The 25,532-nt window shown below is 42.6% G+C and overlaps 1 protein-coding gene across 1 annotated transcript; it reads right to left on the reverse strand.

The window, feature by feature from the left end:
- Positions 1–19,029: 19,029 nt before the first annotated feature.
- ASCL1 (achaete-scute family bHLH transcription factor 1) lies at positions 19,030–22,435 on the reverse strand. The gene is made up of 2 exons (XM_031938541.1): positions 20,954–22,435; positions 19,030–20,295 (listed from the first exon to the last, which is right to left on the reverse strand). The coding sequence occupies exon 1, from the start codon at positions 21,769–21,771 to the stop codon at positions 21,001–21,003; it is 771 nt and encodes a 256-aa protein (XP_031794401.1). The 5' UTR covers positions 21,772–22,435; the 3' UTR covers positions 19,030–20,295; positions 20,954–21,000.
- Positions 22,436–25,532: the final 3,097 nt, after the last annotated feature.

The raw sequence follows: 25,532 nt of genomic DNA on the forward strand, positions 1-25,532 counted from the left end.
ACACACAGCCTTCTAACAACTGGGTTTGAGGGTCTAGGGAGTTTCCTTACACCTGTGGTATCCTGACACCCTTTTTCAAAGAAAAGGATTTCTCAAAATGCAGAAATATGCATTTTCGTCCCCATGGAAGATAACAAAGAGAATAAACAGAAAGAAGGCTCGAGCACCCCAGGACTCATCCTACAGACCGAATCCCTCCGATGGGACGTGCTAAGTCAAGAATGGCTCTACAGAAGAGATGGGGACACATTTTACAAAGCATCTTGTGTATTGGCAGACTGTTGGAGGCAACCTGCAATAGAATAAGGCTGGGCTCTTTAAACTTGTGCATAATCAAGGAGCCTTCCAAGCCACTTCATTCCCCAATCTTGCATTTTAAACCCTTTCCAAATGAAACCAATAATTAAATATGTAACAGTATGATAGTCGTTTCAACACAGTGATGAAATTAATGATAATTACAAGCTAAAATGCGATGCCCTATTTGTCAATGTGATGGGACTTCATCCAAGAGCCTTATGCGGGAAGAAAAAGCTTTCTCTTTATGCACTCTGGGAGTCAGGCTTTCGGGTTCATTTCAATTCGACGAACATTTATTAAATGACTGCTATGTGCAAGCTCTGAACCGCTTAGAATTCCCCCAAACACGCACCCCAAATTGTTCCTTTGTGTGGGGAACTCTGGGTGGATGTGATTGGATTAAATCAAAAGGAATCGATTTTACCGATTTGTTTCTACAAACATCTATTAAGAACCTACGGCATACAGTAGAAAGAATGAAATGAGTCCTGGCTCTGGAGGACCTGGTTTCAAATCTCAGCTCCGCTACTTGATATTTGTGTAATTCTGGGCAAACAGCTTACTTCTGAGCCTCAGCTTGCTCTTCAGTAAAATTTAAAGCTGAAAAAGAACCTTCAAGGCCAATGAATCCAATTCCCTCATCTTACCGATGAAGAAACCGAGACTGAGTGAATTTAAATGACTTGCCTAGAGTCACACAGCTGGTGAGCATCTGAGGCTGGATTTGGTCAGTTAATTAGCCAACAAGCATTTATTGAGTGTTATAAAATGTTATTAAGTGATACAAAAAAAGGCAAAAAAATACCTTTCCTACCCTCAGGAAGGTTACACTCTAACTGGGGTGAAACAAGTGTTATAAAAAAATGCAAAAGTTCAGATGCAGGGAGGATGAAAGACCCCAAAGTACTGAGAATATAGCAACGGACAGATGGTGAGACTCAGGAGTCTTCAGTCTCAAAATCCATCCACCTTCAGCCCTTCTAGTAACATTAGTCTCTGAATTTGGCCAAATTGCTCTTTGGCCAATGGACACAGACACAGAGTTCACCACTGGAGCCACATTCATAGCTTTTTTTTTTCCATTGATAAGACTTACCCAAAACTTGTTCTGTTTGGGGCATAGGTTACTCAGATATTATGATAAGGCATCAGAGGAGATCTGTAGTAAAGTAGGGTTCATTTTGAAATGTGTACAGTCAATCAACAGGCAGCTAAGTGGTGCCATAGTGCATAGAACACTGGCCTTGGTCAGGAAGACTTGGCATGAGGTCAAATCTAGTCACAGCAACTGTGTGATCTTAGGCAAGTCACCTAACTCTGTTTGCCTCAGTTTCCTCATCTGTAAAATGAGCTAAAGAAGGAAATAGCAAACACTCCGGTATCTTTGCCAAGAAAACTCTAAATGGGAGTCTCAAAGAGTGGGACATAACTAAGAAATGACTGAACAACAACAATCAAGAATCATATATTAATTGTCTAATATTTGCCTGGACTATGGGACCTAAAGTAGAGAGAGATCCTATACCAGTAGATCTTTTTTTTAATGCTGAATCAAATAAAGCTTTTCCTCTTCTTTACCTAAAAACTCACATTTCTAAAGCTTCTGTGATTATAGATTATACACAATTTTATGTACAAGCATTATTTATTTTTTGCTTTATTGATAAAGCAACTGAGATTCAGAGAAACTAAGTAAATTTCCTGAATTCAAATAGCTGGTGAATGTCAGAGCCTCAGATTCAGGTCTTCCAGGATCATAGCTAATGTTCTTTCCATTTCTCTATGCTTTCTATGAATTCCCATTGTCTCTATGAGAACCTGAAAGACAATGTTTTTCCCAAATGTGACTGACTTAGAGAATCTAGAGAGGTCATCCAAACAAGACCCTAATTTTATCAATGAGAAAATGGAGACCCTGGATTGTATGGATGCCTCAGAACCTGAAAGACAATGCTTTTTCCAAATGTGACTGACTTACTTTCAGAGAGAATCTGGAGAGGTCATTTAATTCAGACTCTAATTTTACCAATGAGAAAATAAAAACCCCAGATTGGATGGATGCCTCAAGATCCTAATTTTATCAATGAGAAAATGGAGACTCTGGGATGTAAAGTATCATGGGTGGTGGTTTACAGATTATATTAATTAATAGATTTAAAACTGAAAGGGACATTAGAAGCCATCTATTTCAATTTTATCATTTTACAGATGAGGAAACTGAGGCAGAGGTCACACAGACAGTAAACATCAGAAGTAGGATTGTCCTACTTCTACAGAAATCATTGTCTTTTCATTGTACCAAGTATTGGAGGCTAGAATTGAATTAATGGTCTCATGGCACTATCCAAGCCAGGCATAAACTCACTAGGTAAAGAGGTCATGGCACAGAAGCAAAGTTTCAGAATAAAATTTGAAAGGAGAGAGATGAAATCTCAAAGTCCTTTCTTTCTCTGTCCATTATGCTATAGCTTGTAGTGCCATAGGAAATACCAGCTTTTGTGTTCGTCCTTCCATAGTTTTCCCCTCTGATTTAGCTTTTGACATCCTTTGAGATGACTCTGTTATTCCTGCATGAACCTTTTTCTAGTAATTGAGATGAGGAAGAGCTGAGTTTGAATGTTGCCTCAGAAACTCATTAGCTATATGACCCTAAATAAGAAAGTCCACTTTCCAATCTGTAAAATGGGGGAAATAGTAGCACTTACCTCACAGGGTTGTTGTAAGATTCGGGTGAGATAATTCATTTACAAATGAGATATGTAAAGCACTTTACAATTGCTAGTTATTACATGTTGCAATTTGAAGCCTAGAAGTCTGGTGGTTTCTAGGCTTTTTAATCACTGAAGATATAGAGAAATAGCAATAAGGTTCAATTCAATGAGCATTTATTAAATATAAATTTACCTTATAAGGTGTCAGAAAGCATCTTTTCTGACTCTAAAACTTTTAGAGAGTGGCTGATGAATTAAATGACATGGCCATAGTATCAAAAGGCATTATCTGAACTCGGGCTTCTACCTACTGTGGAGAAGTAAAAGGACAATTTATCCTGCCTTATTCTCAGGGACCAAAGTTAATTTCTTTCTGCTTTATCTGAAGTTTTCATAGGACATGCTTAGTCTACAGAAAGTCAGACTCAGTTCCAAGCTTTTATGAGATATCAGAGTAAAGGTGAAATTTATACATTATGGACATATAGCCAATGTCTGTGCTTTAAGCAATAATAAATAAACCAAAAAAAAAACCCTAAGGTTCCATTGGTGTAGCCCATAATAGATAAGAAAAACTATCAATCCAAATAATAATCTTTTGAGAGTTATTTGAGACAGTAAAAAAAATATATAAAGTAATATGCTGAAGGCCATACAACCAGTATCTAGCAGAGGCAAAATTTGAATTCTTATCATCCTCAGATAGCTCTCTATCCATTTGCTTGGATACCCAATCAGTTGAAGAATAGCTGAACAAATGATGGTAGAGGGATGAAATGGAATACTATTGTACCATAAAGAATGATGAAAGAGACAATTTCAAAGCCTGGGAAGAACATATATGATAAAAACACCATTATAAAGACAACTTTGGAAGACTTAAGAACATTGATTAGTGCAAAAATCAGCCACAATCTGGAAGGTTGTTAATGAGGAAGGTAATGGTCTCAGGGTACAGAATGAGATTTTTTGGATATGACCAATGTGGAAATTTGTTTTGTTTGATTACTTGTTATTTGTTTCCAAGATTTTCTTTTTCCACTCGATAGATAGGGAAATAAGGAAAGAAAATAAATACTTGTAAATTGAAAAAAGGCATATACAGCTAAAATATAGATAAGTGAAGAGCTAAGCTGGAAGCAAGTGTATGCTTCTGGGAAACCTCTGCAGAGACTATTGGAATAGGCTTGTGCTAGCAAACCTGTGAGCAGATAGACAAGGAATTGTCAAGAGAAGAGCTAGCTGGAGCCAAGTCCTGAAAGTGGATGTGGCCATAATTTGTTAGAGAGAAGGAGGGCAATGACTTTCTACAGAAGGAATTGCAAGTTCAAGGACCCCAGGGTAGAAACCACAAAACAGAAAGCAGAGACTGGTTGATAGGTCTTCAGGTGAACTTTTAGGGTCAGAGAAAAATCAATTAGATGGTGAGCTCTTCTAGGTCAGGGACCATTTGGCTTGTCAGTGCTTTAAACACACTGCCCAGAACATAGTAGGTGCTTAATAAATGTTTACTGACTGTAACCCTTAGTGCTTAGCACATAGTGGTTAATTAATAATGTCTATTGATTATATTCCCCAGCACTTGGCTAGTAATAGGTACTTAATAAATGTTTATTGATTGTATCCCCCAGTGCTTGCCACATAGTGGGTGATTAATAATGTTTATTGACTGGGAAGAACATTTATTGTGCCATCTTCAGTAGGAGTGAATAGAAAGCAAGACCTGAAATATGTGGTGATATAATGCTACTAATTACAATGTTCTGGACTTTATCTTTACACCTCTCCCACAACTCATGGCACATGGGGTACTTCCCTAAGCCAATAATTAGAGTTGTATGTTTAGTATGCTTTTTATCCCTTAACAGAGCCCCTAATCTCTCCTTTCTTTGGTTTACTCCTCAGTACAATGTACAGAATTCTCTGGGAAGATCCGTGTCCTACAGGGATGAGGTTTGGTGGCTGGGAAATCTCAGTTGCCAAAACCTTAAGAGCAACTGAGTGACAGACCATCTGTGGAAAAGGCTCTATATTTGGAGTCAGATTTTCAAATCCTTTTCTGGCACCTTGGATAGGTAGGATGCTTCTAACTCTTCATGCCTCAATTTCCTCATCAGCAAAATGAGTAGGGTTGGGCTAATGAATGTCCTCTAGGTCTTTTCTCTACTTGCTCAACTCAGTGAACTGGGGAATGAGCTCTGAAGAGAAACAAAAGGAAAATGAGTCATCATGATTGGATGCAGTGGGAAGTAGCCTGAATTTAGAATCACTGGATCTGAATTCAAATTCATCTACTTGTATGGCATTGATACTCTTGCTTCTTCATCAGTAAAGTGAGCTTCACCAAGCTAGATGATATCAGCCTTCTTGATGTTCTTCACACACAACCTTCCATTTCCCGATTCCCAACTTCAAGTGTTCTCATTGGCTTTGCTCCAAGCCAGGATCTCTGCTTCCTGAATCTCTTGGCTTCCTTTACATATCAGTTGAAGTTTCACTTTCTACAAGACACCTTTCCCAGGCTTCCTTAATCTCAAGGCTTTCCATCTGAAAGGATGCCCAATTTGTCCTCTATGTCCTATTTGTTCATAATGTTTTTTAATTTTTATTTTCCCCAGTTACATGTAAAAAAATCAACTTTTTTAGTTATACATACACATTCTTTTTCACATATTTCCTTATGAATCATGTTGGGAGAGAGAACTCAGAACAAAAGGGAAACATCACAAAAAGAAAGAAAAAAAAAGTGAACATAGCATGTGTTGATTTACATTCAGTCTCCATCGTTCTCTCTTTGCATATGGATGGCATTTTCCATCCAGAATTTATTAGGATTGCCTTGTTTCACTGAACCGCTCAGAAGGACCAAGTCTATCTTGATCATCATACAATCTTGTTGTTAGTATGTCCAATGTTTTCCTGATTCTATTTATTTCACTCAGCATCAGTTTGTGTAAATCTTTCCAGGCCTTCCTAAAATCAACCAGTTCATCCTTTTTTATAGAATGATAATATTCCAATACTTTTTCTGTACCATAACTTATTCAGCCATTCCCTAATTGATGGGTATCTACTGATTTTCCAATTCTTTGCCACCACAAAAAGGGCTGCTACAAATATTTTTGCACTTAGGGGTCCTTTCCCCTCTTTTATGATTTCTTTGGGATATAGACCCAACAGTGGCACTATTAGAACAAAGGGTATGCTCAGTTTTATAGCCTTTTGGGCACAGTTCCAAATTGCTCTCCAGAATGGTTGGATCATTTCACCACTCCACCAACAGTGCATTAGTGTCTCACATAATTGTTTATATGTTGTCTCCCCCATTAGTCTGCTAGTTTCTTGAGAGCAAGGGTTTTTTTTGGTCATTCTTTGTATGGATAGAATAAGCATTTATTAAACACCTACCATGTGCTGAGTTTACAGATATTATCTTATTTGGTCTTGATAACAACTTTGCTAAATAGGTACTGTTATTATCCCCATTATATAGTTGAGGAGACACAGGCAAATAGAGATTAAGAGACTTATTCAGGATCATAAACATCTAAGAAGCTGTCTGAGGGTTGGATTTGAACTCAGGTCTTTCTGATTCCAGAGTGAACACCTTATATCAAGCTGCACTGACCTACATTGACACATCCTAGCTCCTAACAACTACTAGCAGATTGACTGACTCTAAGATCCTTTCTAGTTCTACTACTATAACCCTATATCACGTCCTCTCTCTGGGTCTCAATTTTTCCATCTGTAAAATGAAGGAAGAAGATTTCTCCCTTCAACTATAGATCTCTTATTCTATGACTGACATGGAGGAGATACTTTAGCAGGGCAAAATTTGAGGAAAATTCTACTTACCATCTTTCTCTCCCTGAAAGTAAGCAAATGACACCCTTCAGAGGTACAGGACACCCTCCACTGCAAAAAGAACAATGGTTGGGAATTGGGTGATCGATTAAACAGAGATCCCACCCTCTCTTCAAAGCCAACTTCCAAGCCCTCAAGATGGGGCTGAGTTTCTTGGCTTGTTAATGCGTCTCAGCTTTTCCTTCTTGACTAGCTTTATTTTCTGAACAGGTGGATTGAGTTTTCTTTTGGAAATTTTCTCAATACTTGTTATGCATTGTTACCTGAAAGCAGAAGCAATCCTAGCAGAGCCATATGGCAGTATTTAATTCTTACTGTAGCCAATACAATAAGAAAATTAGGTGAGAAGTAGGTACAATTCTGGGCCTGGAGTCACAAAGACTGATCTTCTTGAGTTCAAATCTGGCTTCAATCTCTTCCTAGCTGTGTGAGCTTGGGGAAGTCTGCCTGCCTCAATTTCTTCATTTGTAAAATGAGTTGGAGAAGGAAATGGCAAACCACTCCAGTATCTTTGCAAAGAAAACCGCAAAAGGGGCCATGAAGAGTTAGACGTGGCCAAACAATAACAAGAGATAATGCAGATTCCCTCTGAAATTACTTTTTTTTTTAAATCAAATCCAAATTTCATGCTTCATCAAAATGGGGATTTCTCCTCATCCCTCTAAGGTAATGTAGATTGAAATAAGGGTAATATAGATTATTATTGTTATTATCATCACCCTCCTCATTGATGAAAAACTAAGACATGAAAATTTACACTGCTGAAAAAGAAAAGGAAGAAGCTTAGTGCATGTTTTAGACAATGCTTATTAAACAGATTCATGATCAAATTTAAATTTAGAATCAGAAGTATGGAGTTATATGGGACATCAAAATCTATCTAGTCTAGTCCCCTAATTTTATAGAGGAAGAAAACTGAGATTCAAAGAGGTTTGGGAATCATAGGAATACTATCTAGGCTGTCCCCTTAATTTCACAGATGAGGAAACTGAGATTCAGAGAACTGAAATGAATTGGTTAAGGTGAATGAGACAAGATTGGAATAGAGTTTTCCGATCCCAGAAGCAGTGTAGTTTCTACTATACCATGATGCATTTGGGACTCATCTGTCTAAAAGGCATTGGTGAAACCATGGGTATGAAGAAGATTTTCAAAGAAAAGCTTAACAAAAAAAGAGAGAGAGAGAAAGGATAAAGAGAGAATTTTGGGGAAGTTACACTTTAAGGAATTGGGAACCAGACAGAGAGGCAGGGAAGGAGAGAAACTGGAGATACCTAAAGTGTTGAGAAGAGACATCGTGTCTCAGATTCAAGGGAGAAAACAGTATGCAAGAGGAGGCGGTGTTCAATAGCTGCTTAGAAGTCAAGAAAGAAAAAAACCCCAAAGGATATTGGATTTGGCAATTAAGAGGTCATTGGTGACTTCTGAGAGAGCAATTTCTGTAGAGAGATACAGACAGAAACCAGATTGCATGGGGCTTAGAAGAGAGTGGATGGTGAAGAAAGGGAGGCATTTTATGTAGAAAGCTTTTTTAAGAAATTGAGCAGAGCCAGGGAGGAGAAATGACATCACAGTCACCAGAGTTAGAAGTATTAGGAGACCTTTGGCCAACTGATACTTCTCAGACCTACAGCCCCATCAAAATCAAAGACAGAAGAAATTCTCCATAATAACAAAATATTGTGATCTTTGGAAGATCCTCCAGAGAGGAAATATCACTTTCTATTAGCAGAAAACTGGAAATAAAGTTGTTGTCTATTAACTGGAGAAGGGCTAAACAAATTGTGGCAATAGGATATCATTCCACTATAAGAAATACATGAAAGTTTCAGAGAATTCTAATAAGACTTGGAGGAAATTGATGAAAGTGAAAAAATCAGAACCAAAAGGAAGGTATACATTGGGATGATACATTGGGTATAGTAGTGTGAATAAAAACAGCACCAAAAAGTATTGATTCCAATACATTATAATGGCCAACATTAGTCCCAGAGGATCAATGATAAAATATATTTCCCTATTTTTAGTAGAGAGATGAAGAGCTAATAGTGAAAATGTTGCATACATTGGCAGATAGGGAGGATGTGTTGGTCCATTCAATTGAGTTACTTTTCTTTGTTATTAAGGGAGGCCTCTATAGAGATGGGAGTAAATAGATCTCAGGGAGTGAGGAAGGGAAGTAAGGCATCAATATAAGTTTTATTCAAAGAGTAGAAATTTTAGAGTTGGAAGACTTGACCTAGTTTGTATGAAATGGAAAGGAGCTAGAGGACAGAAAAATACTAAAGATCACAGGAACTAGAACTAAAAAAAAGACCTCAACTGTGATTCCAACTTTTTCATTTTGCAGATGAGAAAACTGGAAAATTTTAATTGACTTCTTAAAAAAAAGAGAAAAAGACAAAGAAATGGAGAGAAAAAGGCAGAGAGACAGAAAAAGAGACAGAGAGAGGAGACAGAGACAGAGAGACAGAGACAGACAGAGAGAGACATTGAGAGACAGAAAGAGAGAGAGAGAGAGAGAGAGAGAGAGAGAGAGAGAGAGAGAGAGACATAAGTGCTATTATTATTATTATCATCATTCCTATTTTATGGATAAGGAAACAGAGGCAAACAAATTTGTCCAGAGTCACACAGCTAGAAAGGCTGGACTTAAACTCGGACCTGGTACTTTATTCACTGCACCAAATAGGTCTTTTTCTTTAACTCTCACCAAAACTCTGGGAGGTAGGTACTATATATCCCCATGTATAAAGATGTCAGACTCAGTTTGGTGACTTGCCAAAAGTTACACACATAGATTGTCGGAGTCAAGATTTGAACTCAGTTCTTCCTGATTCTCCACCCAACCTCCTAAAAACTGCCCAACCTAAGCTGACCATATTTTGAGATTAGAATGCAGCCTTCTCTTTGTACAAATATAAAGTGAGCATGAGATGTGACTGAGTTTTCATCCCCTCCTCTCTGTGTCATCCTGTGATCATCATAGAATTCATATAGTGTTTTAATATTTGAAAAACACTTTACAAAAATTGGCTATTGATTCTCACAACATCATAGGGGTTTATGTATTATCATCCCCATTTTACAAAAGAAAATCGAGACACCCCCAGGTTAGATGACTTAACCTCATACCTCTAGTCATCAGAATAGGTGGAAAAGTTTTATTTTTTTATTTTGGACACTTTCTGACATGATCATGCTTTCATGAAAGATCCAAAGGAAGCTGATTTCTACTATCCTCAGAAGAGAGAAGGGGAGGGAGGGAGAAGAAAAATTTGGAGCTCAAAATCTTTTTTTAAATGAATGCTAAAAATTTTCTTAACACAAAACTGAGGGAAAAATAAAACACTATTTAGAAAGATTCAAAGGAAGCTTTTTAAAAAAAAGATCTCCTTGGTCTCATAAAAGCCATCTTCCTGCTCTACTTACACTAAGCAGAGAGAGTATACATACAAGTGCTAGAATTCTGGGAAAAGGGAAAAGTCTACAGAGAAAGACATTTTAAAAAACAATCCTCAGAGTTTTCTCAAATTATAAAGTCTGAAAACTCATACACAATAAATCAAGCTTACATGAAATAATGAAGAGTGACATGATCAGAACCAAGAGAATGGTGCATATAGCAATAACAACATTATTTGAAAAACAACTGTGAATGATTAAATTATTCTGAGTGTTATAAGTACTCAAATCAATTGCAAAAGACCTGTGAAGGAAGATGTTATCTACCTCCAGAAAAAGAACTGATAAATAGAAGGGGAGGGAGAGGGGAGAGACAGACAGAGTGATAGAGACACAGAGAAGGAGATACAGCCACAGAGACAGAGGGAGAGGGAGAGGGAGAGAGATAGAGAGGCTGAAAGAGAGATTATATATATCTAGATATATACATATAGATATGAGAGAGAGAAGCAGAGAGACAGAGACAGGGAGCATAGACAAGACAGAGAGAGAGAGAAAAACAGACAGAGAGAAATCAGAGAGAGACAGACAGAGAGAGAGAAGCAGAGAGGCAGAGAGACACAGAGAAAGACAGAGACAGAGAGAGATACAGAGAGACAAAGAGAGAGACAGAGACAAAGAGACAGAAAACACTTAGAACTGGAACAAGTTACTTCCTTTCCTCACTTCTCTCACTCTTCCAAAGCCAGTACTGTCCAGTGGCAGGACAGAATCAAAATGACTAGTGATGAAACGAGATGCAGTGGATAACCTTGGTGTTTCCAATGTCTAATCAATCTCTAAGTGCTCGAGAATACCTGCTTCATCTGACTTTAGGGCCACTGGAACAAAATGTTCTCATTTGTCCATTTCATCAGGGGAAGTCTTTACTTGGGGTAGATACCCTCAACTCAACATAGGGTTTGAGACCTTTGGTCACCCCCAACCTGCTTTATAGCCATTTGCTGAAATTGTTGCCAGGATGTGGTCACTGTATATGCTACAGCTTCTTGGAGTGAAAAATGAGAGTCAGGTGAAGAAGGTGAACACCAAAGGTGAAAAGTAGCCTTGTAAAGGGCTTGGCAGCTCTCACCTCAGAGGTACTAGTCTTTCCTGAACACACCCTAATCCCCATTGCCATTATGGCAGTTCCTAGAGAACAGGACCTAAGATTTCATGGCTATATTTGCGTCTCCAGCAGCTAGCACACTGTACACACTTCATAAATATTTGTTGAATCAAATGCGGTCAAGGAGACGATACCAATGAAAGCACAGATTTCAGGGAATACAGAGGCTATAATTTAGTGAAGTCTTTTTTAATCAAGTTATAGAATTATTTTTTAATCAGGATTGGATCTATTTATCTGTATTTATATATCTACACTTATCTATTTATTTACCTATTATCTATCTATTCATCTATCGTTTTTCTTCTTTTCTTCCTTCCTTTCTTCCTTCCTTCCTTCTTTTCTTTCTTTCTCTTCCTTTCTTTTTCTTCCTTCCTTCCTTCCCTCCTTCCTTCCCTTCTTTCTTTTTTTTCTTTCTTTCTTCCTTTCTTCCTTTCTTTCTTCCTTTCTTCCTTTCTTTCTTCCTTTCTTCCTTTATTCCTTTCTTTCTTCCTTTCTTTCTCTTTCTATTCCTATATCTATAGCTCTATCCATAAGAACAAAGGATCATAGACTGAAAGGGATCTCACAGGCCATGCAATCCAAAACCTAAATTTAAAAGATGAATTGAAGTGATTTGTACTAGATCACCCAAATATTACAAGATAGAAGCAGTATCATAAATTGAGATATGGAAGAAACCTTAGAAGTCACCTAGTGGCAGTCCTTTATTTACAGACGAGGAAATTGAGGTCTCAAGGTGAAGTGACTTCCCCTAGGTCTTCCAAGTACTAAAAGATTTAAGCAGAATCATAAATCTAGACCAGAAGCCCCAGAAATCACCTAGTCCTAGCCCTTTATTTACAGAAGAGGAAACTGAGGTCTAGGGAATTTAAAGGACTCTCCTAAGGTCGCAAAGTTGGCAAGTCCTTGAAGTGGGATTTAAAAACAGGAAATGTGCCTCATTTTATTCTTTTCACTGTACTGGGATAAGGTGCCCAAAAGGAATTCTAGGCTGTTTGGAGGTGTCTGGGAGTGTTTCGGCCAGACCAGTCCTATGCAGCCCTTCTCCCTTAGAAGCATCCCACAAAACAATGGCAGGGCTGGAGGGGCCAGGGGCCAAGGAGGAGGGTCTTTCCTTGAAGCTGCCCCTGGGCAGGCCTCCTTCTCCGAGGCTGCAGTAGGGAGGAGCCTCCTCCTTTCCTCAGCTTGTCGGGGTGGGGGCTGCACTGGCAAGTTGCTTTTTATTTTCAGTGAGCTTGACAGGCTGGGAGAGGAAGGCGTTAATGTTTTCTGACAGGCGACCCCTAATTGTGCACGCTTTTCTTCTCGGCCATTTCTGTGAAATTCTGACTTAGGCAAGCAGCATTACAAAGTAGTGGGGCATGAATGAAGCTATTCAGAAACTTCCTTTTTTGCCTTTTAAAATTTGAGTCTTTGATCAGAAACAGCCTGGCTCCTTTTCTCAAAAGGCTCCGCTGGCAACTCCACTAGCAGACTAACTGTTTTGCCCCCCTTCAAGGCTGTAACTGGAGCTGGGGTTGGGCAAGGGGCATTGAAGGGGAGGAGGGGAGGCGAAGAGGAGGAAGGGTCGGGAGGAGGGAGAGAGGGAAGAGAAAAGGAGAGGAAAAGGGAGAACAAAAAAAAAAAAAGAAAGATTAAGGGAAAAAGGCTCAAAAGGGGGAGGAGAAGGGGTGGACCTTGAGGGGGAAACACAGAAAAAGGAGTTCAAATATAACAGAAATTTTAAAGGACTGGGGGGGATAATGGATGGTGGGGAAGAAGAGGGAGGAGAGGGAGAGAAGAAGAAGAGGAAAGAAGGTTGGAGGGAGAAAGAGGGGAAAAGAAAGGGGAGGAGGAAGGAGAAAAGGAGGGAGAAAGGGAGGGGAGAGAAGAGAAAAAAGAAGAAAGAGGGGAAAAGATTTAGAGAGGGAGAGGAGGAGGAGAGAGAGAAGAGAGGTAAAGTGTCATTGTATTGAAGAATGTAAGGAATGAGTTGTGAGTTACTGGGTTAGTGAGAGTGTTGGGGTTTTAGGTTAGTTAAAAGGATCTGTTGGAAGGGTGGTTTTTTCCATAAATTTTGTTGTTTATTGTTTTGCTTTTTGTTGATTTTTTTTTTTTTTTTTTGTAAAGGGATTTAGGAGCATTTGTTGTTAGGAAGTGATGATGTGAAGGAATGAGTTGAATTTGCTTTATGGTTTGGGATATTTGGGGAAGGCTTTGAAAGAATTTTTTGTTTGATTCCCTCTTTTGTTTTTTTATCCGGTTTCGGATCCGATTTCCCTTTCTCCTCTTGTTGACCACTCTTTTTTTTTTATTCTTTTATTAATTTTTTTTTTCCTTTCTTTCTTTTGAAATAGGTCATCTTTTCTTTTTTACTCCTCTTTACTCCCCTTCTCTTGTGTTTCTCTTTTCTTTTTGTCTCGTTCTCTTCCTTGTTTCTTTGACTGTTTTTTGTGTTCACTCTTTTCTCTCTTTCTTTCTTTTTTTCTCCTCTCTCGTTTTCCTTCCCTCTTTCTCCTTTTTTTTTTTTCTGGCTTTCCTCCTTTTACTCCTTTTCTGATTTTATCCTTTTTCTTTTCCTCATTTTCCTCTTTTCTTCTCTCTTCCTAGGAGTGCCTCCCATTCTCCAGGTCAGTGGCGGGCTTGCCTGGCCAGTTAGCTCACCGAAGATCCTGGGCGCATGCAGCTGACAGTGGACGCATGCCTTCAGCCAATCAGAGCTGGGGACCAGCTGGGATAGTATATAGTTTGAATAAATCATTAAGCTTGACACGCGCTCTGGTCTCTCCGCTCTGCAATACAGCTTGCTTCCTGCCCTTAACCTACAAAACCCCCTTTGTAGCGATCTGATCTTGCCTACAAAAGAAGGAATATCACTCCAACCTGCAGCGGGGCCAAGACCTTTGTGCTTCTACTTTAAAACGACTGTTAAAACAAGAATCCAACCCACCCCTCCCGCCTGCGTCCGGATCTACCATGTGATTTCTTGGCCCCTCACCTTCGTTCACATACTGGGCTCTGAGTGAGCTCATCAGGATCCTGGAGCCCCGTTTCGCTAGGAGAGGGAGAAGAAGGATGTTCTGTTAAGGAATGAAAATCCGGTCATTAGCTGTTTCTGGAGAGCAGTGGACCTCACTTTCAAGATAGATGGCATGGAAAAAAATTGAGGGTAGGAAAGACGCAAGAATAGGAGGCTGGCGGCTTAAATGATGCCCCCCCCAAGTCTTTGACAGAATCATCTTTCATTTGACAGAGTGCTAGATTGGGGGTCAGGAAAACCAAGTTTCAAACCCCATGAATATAAGCTTTTTGAGAGTTCTCATTCTTTCTCTTTTGTCTTTGTTATGGCCAACTCCTGACAGTGAGTTGTCCAGAAAAATAAAAGTCTATTGACTGAATGATTGCTATCTATGTGACCTTGAGGAAATTGTCTCACCTCTCAAAAACTTTATTTCCTCATCCAGAAAATGCGGATGTTAATAATACCTATGTTAAATGCCATAGATTTATGAGATGCAGAGGAGCTTATATATATAAAGCAGTTTTACACTATATAAATGTCAGTTATTATTATTTGATGAATGCCTTAATGTATAACATATTTTTTTAAAGAGGGGCTTAATTGGGTCTTGGTGCATTCCATTATTAATCCCCACAAACCCCTTCACCTAAGGCCTGAGCCCCCAAAATATAACGAAGACTTTCCATTGGAAGAGATTAGGACGTAGATAGTAGTAACTAGAGTGTATCTCCTACTAAAGCTTATCCTGATCTCAATTCATTTTCTATGAGTATCTCTGCCCAGGACAGGTGGAAATTTAATTGAATTTGTAGTCCAGAAACTTGATTTGGAATCTCTGTTCCTGCATTAGCTGTGTGGTTGGATCACTTATTTTAAATTTTAGTACTAAAAAGATCAATCAGAGATGTAGGATGATGTCCAAGGTCTTCTACTCAACCCCCTTCACTTTGCAGATAAGGAAACTGAAGCATAAATGGGAATCAACTTGTCCAATATCATAAAAGTGTAAGAGGTGAGGTTTGAACAAAAGTCCTATGATTCCAGTTCCAGGGTTCTTGTCAAATGTGCAACTCTCTCCCTATTCCATTAGGTTTTGTGAGGATAGGACATTGCAAACTTCATAAGTATTGAGGTGAGGGGGAGTAATTACATTGTTGAAATCCCTTCCATCTCAAACTTTCTAGGTTCCCAAGATAGGTTCTGGGGTGTGTGCCAGTCTAGCTACAAAGATCAGTGATTAGCCTAATGAATCCAATGAGAGAAGAAGGCTTTCTTTCTTGGTTCCTTCCTGAGCTTGAGGCAAGTGAGATTATTAGAATGGAAATTGTATTTGCCTTTAGGTCACCTTGCACTCTTATCCACTGGCTCTCTGAATCTGTGCTAATTCATTCTTTTATGGTGAACCTCTACTCCACTCCTTGGGTTGAACTTGAGACAGCTCCTCCTACCCAATCTAAGAGTATGGCCAAAGCAAGCACATATGTAGCTTTAATGTCATCCCCCACCTCAGCTCCAAATTGGTCTTTGATACTGGATTCTCTGGCTGAGACTAATTTATGGAATATATATACACTCTCCCTCCATCCCTCTTTCATTGGAGCATTTAAGACCCAATTCGATGATTAGTAGGCTTCCTTCCCAGATCAGGAAGGAAAGAAAGAAAGGAAAGAAGGAAGGAAGGAAGAGAGAGAGAGAGAGAGAGAGAGAGAGAGAGAGAGAGAGAGAGAGAGAGAGGGAGGAGGGGGGGAGGGAGGGAGAGAGAGGAAGGAAGGGAAGGAAGGAAGGAAGGAAGGAAGGAAGGAAGGAAGGAAGGAAGGAAGGGAGGGAGGGAGGGAGGAAGGAAGGAAGGAAGGAAGAAAAGGAAGGAAGAAGAGAGGGCAAGAGGAATAAAGATTGCTTTCAAGTTGTAATTTAATATTGGTTAATCAACCTTATAAGTCACAATTCTCCCTCCTTCCCCAACATCCACACACTAGTTCTTCCAAAAGAAAACGGGAGTGGAAAAAGAATGCACTAGTCCCTGTTTCTATGTTTTGTATCTCTCTGCTAGCCCAGCGCAGCTTTAAAAAGTCCTCGGGCACCCAATAGAAGCCTCTGATTTATGGGGTTTACTAATGCTAGCTGAATACTGCTTGTCAGGGCTCCATGAATGCCTCTCCCTCCTGATACAAGAAAAGGCTTTGTGTTGCTAAGCGATTAGAGCAGATGTAATGAGATTTACCCCAATCCTGGTTTGCCCTTTCCTATCTTCGGCAAAATTGTGTGTGTGTGTGTTTTTGTGAATTTCCCGAGTTTGCCTTACACATTGTGGCCAACCACAGCGTAACTTTCCCTGGACTTTAATGAGTGCTGAATATTTACCATTCAGAAGTGAGCAAAAGAACACCTGTCTACACAAGGAAGAGAAAATTCCCCTTTGTACGCAGTGAAACACTATCCTAATGTTATATTCATAGCCATAAATTACTAGCTACACTTTCTTTTGCATACCTTATCTGTAAACTTGCAAAGGAGTTGGGGGAGGGGGCTTGGAGAGAAAGAGGGTATGAAAGAACAGAGGTGATAGGAGAGGAGAGGGAAGAGAGAGAAAAGGAGAGGAGAAGAAAGGAAAGGAGAGAAAAGGAGAAAAGAGAAGGGAAAAGAAGGGGAGGAAGGAAAGGAGGAGAGAGAAGATGGGAGGAGAGATGAGACGAGAGGAGGGGAGGAGAGGGGAGAAAAGAAGACAAGAGAAGAGAGAAAAGGAAAGGAAGGAAAGAAGGGGGAAGGAAGAAAGGGGGAAGAGAAGTGTAGAGAGGATGGAGGAGAGGAGAGAAAAAGAAGGGGAAGGGAGAAAGAAGAGAAGAGGAGAGGATGGAAAAGAGGACAGGAGAGAAAAAGAAGGGGGAGGCAGAAGGGAGAGAAGAGAAGAACTGGAGAGGAGAGAGGATGGAGGAGAGAAGATAAGAAAGAGAAGGCAGAAAGGAGAGAAGAGAAGAAAAGAAGAAAAGAGGAGAGGATAGGGAAAAAGAGAAAGGAGAAAGGAGGAGAGAGAATGGAAGAGAAGAGAGGAAAGAAGATGGAGGAGAGAAAAAGAAGGGGAAGACAGAAAGGAGAAAGAACAGAGGAGAGGAAGGGGAACTCATTCTCCCCAAACTAAAGGATAAACATGAAGGAAACATTACGGTGTCATTATTTTCATCAATAATCTTGAAACTGGTCCAGGGCTTTCACAGGCTCTGGTTATTTATGATGATGGGGAATGGCCTGATTCTCTCCCCACTCCCCATTTTAATCACATTGATCGTTTGTTTCTGAAAGCCTGAGTGCATCCTAAAGAAGAGCATTTCTGCAGAATGCCATGAAACTTGGGAGTGCTCATTGCCTGGCGGCCTCAAATATCTCTGTATGTCTCTGTGTGCAGCATTATTGGGGAGAATCAACGATAGAGCTGGATGCACAAACACAGGCAAGATTTTTTTTTCCTTTTTAACTCTGTAAGACACGCTGCCTCTGCGCTCTTTGTTGGGTTTTGTAAGATGCATTTTGCGTTCTCCTTTCCGCTTGGCTTCATGCACGCAAACTGAATTTGCAAGTAATGCAGAAGGCAAGCAAGTAGCCAGGCGAAAACAGGCTTGGATTCCGGTCACGTCCCTGCTAACTGACAACAAGCAGACTAGCCAAAAAGAAAAAAGAAAGAAAAAAAGAAAAGAAAAGAAAAAAAAGGAAAGAAAAAAAAAGAAAGCAAGAAATAAAATCCACAACCAATTTCTTTTTGAAACTTGGTAATTGGGTATTTTTGCACGCAGATCACGGTATTTGGACAGAGCTATAGGCTTAGCTCCATCAGTGTTTCTAATTTGCTTCACATTACTTCTCTTCTGGTTTATTTATTTAATTTCAATCCCTTGGACACCTCCCCCCACTTTTTCCATTTCATCTCCCCCTTTTTTTCCAGGAATTCTCTGAACTGCAGTAAATCTATCTGTGGTTTAACATCATTGTGCAAAAGCTAGAAAGTGTGTGTTTGGTATGGGGGGGGGGGGGAACCACACCCAAAACAAGAAAGCTTGCTTTTACCACGGGTTCCCCTCTCCTCGCCTTAGTCTTTTTCTCTACATTTCATAGATCAATTCATTGGAGACACAATGAGAAGTTAGAAGCACAGGAGAGGGATGAAAAATGTGGGATGGAGCGCCCTCTTTTCCAAGCTTATTCTTTTGGGGGAATTATTTAACGTGCAGTGATTTCACTCAAGGACAATGAAGCTATTAATCATCCCCTATTCTCTTGTTGTGTGTGTGTGTGTGTGTGTGTGTGTGTGTGTGTGTGTGTGTGTGTATTTGCAGATTAGAAGAGCAAGAACACAACTGTTACTTAGGTATCTTTTGCCCTCACATTTATCACAGAGACATACTGGCTAAGGTCGTACCTAACACTTATTTTTGTCATCTTTGCCACTTAACATATTTGGTACCAAATCTACCTTCTACCTTCTTCACCCCAACCCCTTGGCTTTCCTTCCCTTCCCTTTGCTGCAGACCATAGGCATGGGGATATCCCAATCAGTAACTCTGAGAAGCACAGGATCATTTCTTTAAAAAAACAAAAACAAAACCAAAAAGTTTTATTACGAAACTAGTTTGTATAAAACAGGGTTATACAGGAACTTTGTAAGTTTGTAATAAAACAGTAAGAAAAATAGGCAGTGGTCTTAAGTTCTCCCAAAACAAGGCAGCAATAGGAAAACCAATGGCTACCATTTTTTTTTTTTTTTTTTTTTTTTTTTTTGCGTTTGGACAATAGCTGCATAAACTTCGTCCCCTCCTCCGACAGGGTTTAACATTATTAATACATTAACAAAGTTTCTATAAAGTAAGACACATTGGTGCTAAAGTACATCCGGCAGCCTCTCCATCCCACCTGTAAGGAGGTCCTTTACACAACCATATACAAAAGATGGCAGTTGTGGTGGTGACTACTTATCTAAAACAGGCAGAGGTAATAAGCATCACATATTAAGGTATCAAGATATACACATTTTAAAACATTTGTACAAAACTTCTATAAATCTCTTTTCTCTCTCTCTTTCTCTCTTATATACAAAAATATCTTAATATATCCCCAAACTGGTTAGGATAGATACAAATAGATTTTCTCATAATAAAAAAAAAAATTCACAAAAGATTGGAAGCATTTTAAGATGAATACGGTAGAAAAGATGTCAAGGAAAGAAGAAGGGGGGGGGAGGTCTGAGTCAGGAGGGGGAAGGGAGGACTGGGAGAGGGTGATTTCAAAGGACTCTTTGAATACAGCATAGTTTCATTGCAGACAAATTGATGGGGGAAGTAAATGTAGGTCCATAGTGAGTCAAAGAGGAAGGACCACCGGCATCCGTTCTTGAAGGATTAAGAAGTGTACTTTGGGTGATGGGTTTGGAGTTCGGGGTCTGGGACGGGGGCGTAGTTGGGAGGGGGTGTTTTAGGCTCTAGGCTTGTATGTTAGCGTTCATATGTATACGATAAACATGTGCTATCTCCCCTCCCCCCCTTCTGACTCCATTGCCACTGGGCCGCTCATAGGCTTCTCTGCCCACAACCCCGCCCCCCACAACAGAGGCCCTTAAGTCAATGTTCATCCTCCTCTTCAGGAATCGCGGTGCAAAGATACTAGCGTAGTGCCGAGCCGTACTTCGGGGCATCTTGGGGGGTTGGAGACACGCAACTTTAGGCATGGTGTTTTTTTGTTTTTGTTTTTTTGTTTTTTGTCTGTTTGGGGGAAGGGGAGCCGATTTCGTCTTCTTCCTCCCAGTGTCTCTGGCGGAGAAAATAAAATGCTAAAGAGGCAGGTTCTCTCCGGTCACCCTGTAACATGACAACAACAGGAGAGGTCAGTGTGGAGACTCGGCTGATGAGACCCAGTAGGGGGCCGGGCGGTGGGGGAGGCAGGGGGAAGAGAGGCAGATGGAGGCACCGAGGGCTTTGACAGCTCGGGCTCTTCTTCAAATCCTCCCCAGTTTCCTTCCCTGGGCGACCCAGCGCAGCCAGGCAGGCAGCCAGGCACCCTTTTTCAGCTCACGGCCGCATCACTCCTCCCCCCTCTGCCTCGGCACCGGGTCCCTGCACCCCTCATCCTCAAACAGCAACAGCTGGGAAGAGCTCCAGCCCATCTAGCTAGAACTTCTTCGTTTACACACACATCCCAAAACAGAGGTGATGAGAGGAGACGTGAGGGAGATGAAAAGTAACTCCCATCTACACACATGCACACGTGCACCTTACTGGTGATCCCCTGGCTTTTGCAAACACACACACACACACACACACACACACACACACACACACACACACACACAGAAGTGATGGAGGGGGAGGGCTGTGGATGCTCTCCGCTCCCCTCTCCCTTAACAGAAACACAGACGCTACAAAACCTTATTGGAGGACCCCCCCCAATATATACAAGCTGAGGTGGTGGATGTCGAGGGGATGGAACATAAACACACACGCGCCCCTTGAAACTTGCCTGCTCCAAAAGTTGGCTTTCCCTCGGGCCTGGGCTGCAGAAGGCGTTCAGAACCAGTTTGTAAAGTCCAGAAGTTCTTGTTCCTCTGGACTGAGTGGGTCGTAGGAGCCCTCGTCGGACGAGTAGGACGAGACCGGGGAGCCGGCCATTGAGTTCAAGTCGTTGGAGTAGTTGGGAGAGATGGTGGGCGACAGGACGCCCGCCTGGAAGGCAGCGCTCACGGCGTCGTGCTCGTCCAGGAGCTGCTGCAGGGCGCGGATGTACTCGACGGCCGAGCGCAGAGTCTCGACCTTGCTCATCTTCTTGTTGGCCGCGCCGTTGGGGACGTGCTCCCGCAGCGTGGCGAAGCCCAGGTTGACCAGCTTGACGCGGTTGCGCTCGCGCTCGTTGCGCCGGGCCACGGCGGCCGGCTGCTGCTGGGGCAGGCTGTAGCCGAAGCCGCTGAAGTTGAGGCGCCGCTTGCAGCGCATCAGCTCGGGCGACGAGGAGCGCGGCCGTTTCACTTGCTTTGGCGCTGACTTGTGACCGCCCCCCGAGGCTTGGCCGTCGGCCGGGCTCAGCTGCTGCGGCGGCGGCGGGGGCTGCGGCTGCTGTTGCTGCGGCGGTGGCGGCGGCTGCTGCTGCGCGCTCTGGGCGGCCGCCGCCGCCGCTGCCGCCGCCGCCGCCGCTGCAGCCGCGAAGAAGCAGGCGGCGGGCTGCAAGAACGGCTGGGGCGGCTGAGATTGGGGCGGCTGCGCCTGGGGCTGCGGCGGCGGCGGCGGCGGCGGCGGAGGCTGCTGGCTGACCCCGGTGCTTTCCATCTTGGAGGGGCTCTCCATGGGCCGCCAGAGATGTGGAAGCCGGGACAGGGAGGGATGGAGAGGAGGGGTACCGCGGGGAGGAGGGAGCAGAAGGAAAGCGGAGGCGCCGGGGACAAACGCAAAGGAAGAGAGGAAAGGGACGGAAAAGAAGGTGTTCGGGGCGAAATTTAAAAAAAGAAAAAAGAGAAAAAAAGAAAGGAAGAAAGAAAAAGAAAAAAAAAGAGGAGACTCCCGAGGGTGGGGGAAATGGAAGGTGGCAATGTCTTCCCTCCGCCTCCCACCGCTCCTCCTCCTCCTTCTCCCTCCCCTCCTCCCTTTGCGGGTTGGCTTCGGGAGCCTCGCGTGGCGCTCGCGTGTGAGGCTGCCGCTAGCTGCTCCTTCTTGCAAAAAGAAAAAAAAAAAAAAAAAAAGGCAAGCGGGTGAGGAGCCTGCCTGCTCTCCTCTCTCCTTGCTTCTCCTTGTCTATCCTCCTGTCCCCCCTTTCTCTTCCCGGAGAGCTCCACTCTCTTGCTAGGTCTCCTTCTCCGCTTCTTGCAGTCGTGCTCCGGCCCCCTTTTAAAAATTTCTCTCTCTCTCTTTTATTTTTCCTCGCTCTCCCTCCCCTGGCGCCTTCCACGTTCCCTGGCTTGAAGTGAGTGCTCACGGTCCGGAGTGCGACCGCCTTTTCAATGGGACACACAGCCCCACGCGCTCTCCCTGGCCCCGCCTCGCCCCCCACTCCCGCTGCTTGCAACAGCGGCGGCAGCTCCGGCCCCCACTCCACCCCCTCCTCTCTCCCTCCCTCCTCCCACCCACTCCCCAAACTCCTCTCTCCTCCCCCCCTTTCCTGGCCCCCCTCCCCGCCCCAGCCCTCGCGCCGCCCGATTCCTTGCAAACTCTCCATTCACCAGGTTTGTTGTTGCAGTGCGTGCGCCTGGCGCGTGCCGCGCAGAGCGCTGAATAAACAGCTGGGGGAGCTGGGGCTGGGCAGGAGTCGGGGGTGGCTGCCTGAAAGGTGGGGGGGGGGGGAGGCACCTGGAAAGAGAAGAAGCAGGGCTACTAGGGAAGTTGTAGAACTGGGGAGCCTGAAGTTGGGAAAGGAATATTTTGGGAGATTTAGAGGCTAGACATCTCAGGCGCCATCCCAAGCTGAGATGGAGCAAAAAAGCAAAGTTAGGGAAGATGTTTTGAGATGTTTGTGAGTGATGGGGGGTGGGGACAGGGGAATTTAATGCACTCCCTAAAGCTGCCTCTCTCCTCCACCTCGTGGGTATTTTCTACAGGGATTTCGGTGCTGTGTGAGAGAGGAACGGGTGGGTATATTATAATAATAGCGAATCGTTTAGGTGAATTGTTCTATAGTCCGGGCTGGAAAAGTCCCCCGGAAAAGGGATTTTGGGGGTGCACGGATAAGCGGAGAAGGCATCATCTAGTTGTATCGCTGGACTGGGCGGTGAGGCGTTAGGCCTTTGGGAGAAGAGGTGTGGGGTGAAAGCACAGTCGGAGAGGCCTTTTCAGATTGTCGCGGCGTCCGGACGCGAAGATCCAGAGCCTTTGGGTGGGCTAGGATGGGATGCGCAGAGGGCAGGAAGGAAGAGTCCTGAAGAGGGACCCCGAGATTGATCTCCTGCGTCCGGGAAGGTCTCCCTCCCTCTCGAAAAGGAGTGGCGATTTTCCGAAGACCGAGAAGGGCTGGGGCAGGATCTCATCTCAGGCTTGGCGCAGCAGGCAGGGACTTCAGCAAAGAGCGCACCCGGAATCCCCAATTCACGCCCCTTCTTTTGAGATATATGACAGGAAATTGGAAGCAGTCTACTTGTCACGAAGTGATCCCCACAGCCAGCAGTTTCCAACGCGCTCTTCTCCAGTCCCCAAGAGTTTTTTCCCTCTTCCCCCTTAGCCCAGAGCCTTCCCGCTTGTGCATATTGCGCAGCCGGAGAGATGGGAGACAGGGACCCTGGGCCGGGTCGGAGACACCCTCCTGGCCCCTGTGGGTTACTTAATCACTAAAGAATTTCCGAGATCGTTTTCCCTCGGGAAGGAGGGCGTTTGGGGGGGTGTGATGCAATTCGGGAAAACAAAATGCCAACCACTTTGTGGTCCTGCCTACTTAGGGAAGAGTGAAGTAGAAAAGTAAGCCGCAGTTAGGTGAATTCAACCAGCCTGCAGAGCGCGAGGAATTAACCGAATAATTGCTTCAAAATCGTATTTGTCCAGGATACATGGAGTCTGCCCGTTCGAGCTACTAATCTGGGCAAAACAGGTTTTTCCAAGGGCAGAATTATTCCTGGGAAACCGGGCATGTAAAGCAGGGGAAAGAAATAAGCTCCCGTTGTGCTTTCTGAGAGAGAAAGGTGGAGGGCTGTCTTTAAATGGCCTTTTCTTTATGTTTCCTAATCTGTAAAAGGCATCCAGGATGGGCGCCACACTTCTGCAGTTAAAATAACACTATATCTCTTCTCCCCGATTAGTTTCCACTAAGTCCCAAGAAGTCTAGAAGGGAAACACACACACACACACACACACACACACACACACACACACACACAACTTATTTATATATGGATTCATCTATCTGCACCCTACTCTTGTGCAATGGCATAAGGAAAAGAGAATCAATTCCAAAACCAGAAGAATTGGATTCGAATGCTACCCAACTTCTTTATTTACTGCTTTTAAAATTTTGTACAAGTAACTTGGTTTTTATGGTCCTCTGTTTTTCCATCCATAATAAAAGGAGGGCTGACTCGGTTGCCCGTGAAGTCCCAGACAGCTATACAGCTATATCTTGGTCCTTCCCAGTATATCTGCCCCCCGACCAGAAGCAAGTGCGTTGGAATTGTCAAGGACAATCAATAGAAATTACTGGAGAACCATCAGTCTGCTAATTCTATGAGATCACTGAGCAAAAATTATCTCAGCTAAAGATCACACACCATCTAAGTAGGATAAAGGTGGTTGTTTTAATATCATCTTTCAATAAAATAAAATCCAAAATCAAAAACTATCTGACCGTTATCTCCTGGCTTGAATTTCTTCATGTCCTAGCAAAAAAAAAAGCCTCATCTCCAAGAAGTTTTTTCCTAATCCCCTTAATGCTAACACAGTGTCTTCATTCAAAAGTTATGTTCAATTTAGTCTCTATGTACATGGGAGTTCATATGTTGTCTCCCCCATTAAACTGTGAGTTCCGTGAGGGCAGAGCAAAGACTGTTTTCAACTTTCTTTATATCCTTGAGGTTTAAAGGCATCTTGCCTGGAATTGAACAGGTGCTTAATAAATGCTCCTAGTCTTGCCTTGTTGATCATAGGTGCCCAATGAGTACTTTGGAATAGAAAATAATGCTAGAAATGAGATAATGAAAGAAACTTGATCAGAAGGTAAGAGAAAGGTGATTTCCTGGTACCCCCAAACAACTAGATGATGATGATGGTGGTGATATAATTGTCCCAAAGCTATTATTTATGCTGCCAACCTCTGGGTAGAAACAGGCCTCAAACCTAATTGAAATTTATGTGACTCAGAGGCAAACTAGTTCTCTGTCCCACAAAGATGGCTCCCTCTCAGTAATACTTTGTACACAGCCCCCGAAATTCTCTACCTCTTTAATTTATTTCAGAAGTTACCAATCTTCTTTGGTGGAGGGAGTCTCCTCTGTGAAAATCACAGGAAATCCCACATCTGCCCAAGTTAAGAGCTGTTAAAGTTAAAGCTCTTCCCTCTCATGGGGAGAGTCAAGCCTCAGGAAGCCAGCCAAGCCTAGTTGGCACAGAGCAATGGGCCCTGTTCGACTATTCTA

The sequence above is a fragment of the Sarcophilus harrisii genome, chromosome 5, assembly GCF_902635505.1.
Source record: "Sarcophilus harrisii chromosome 5, mSarHar1.11, whole genome shotgun sequence".
Classification (NCBI taxonomy): Eukaryota; Metazoa; Chordata; class Mammalia; order Dasyuromorphia; family Dasyuridae; genus Sarcophilus; species Sarcophilus harrisii.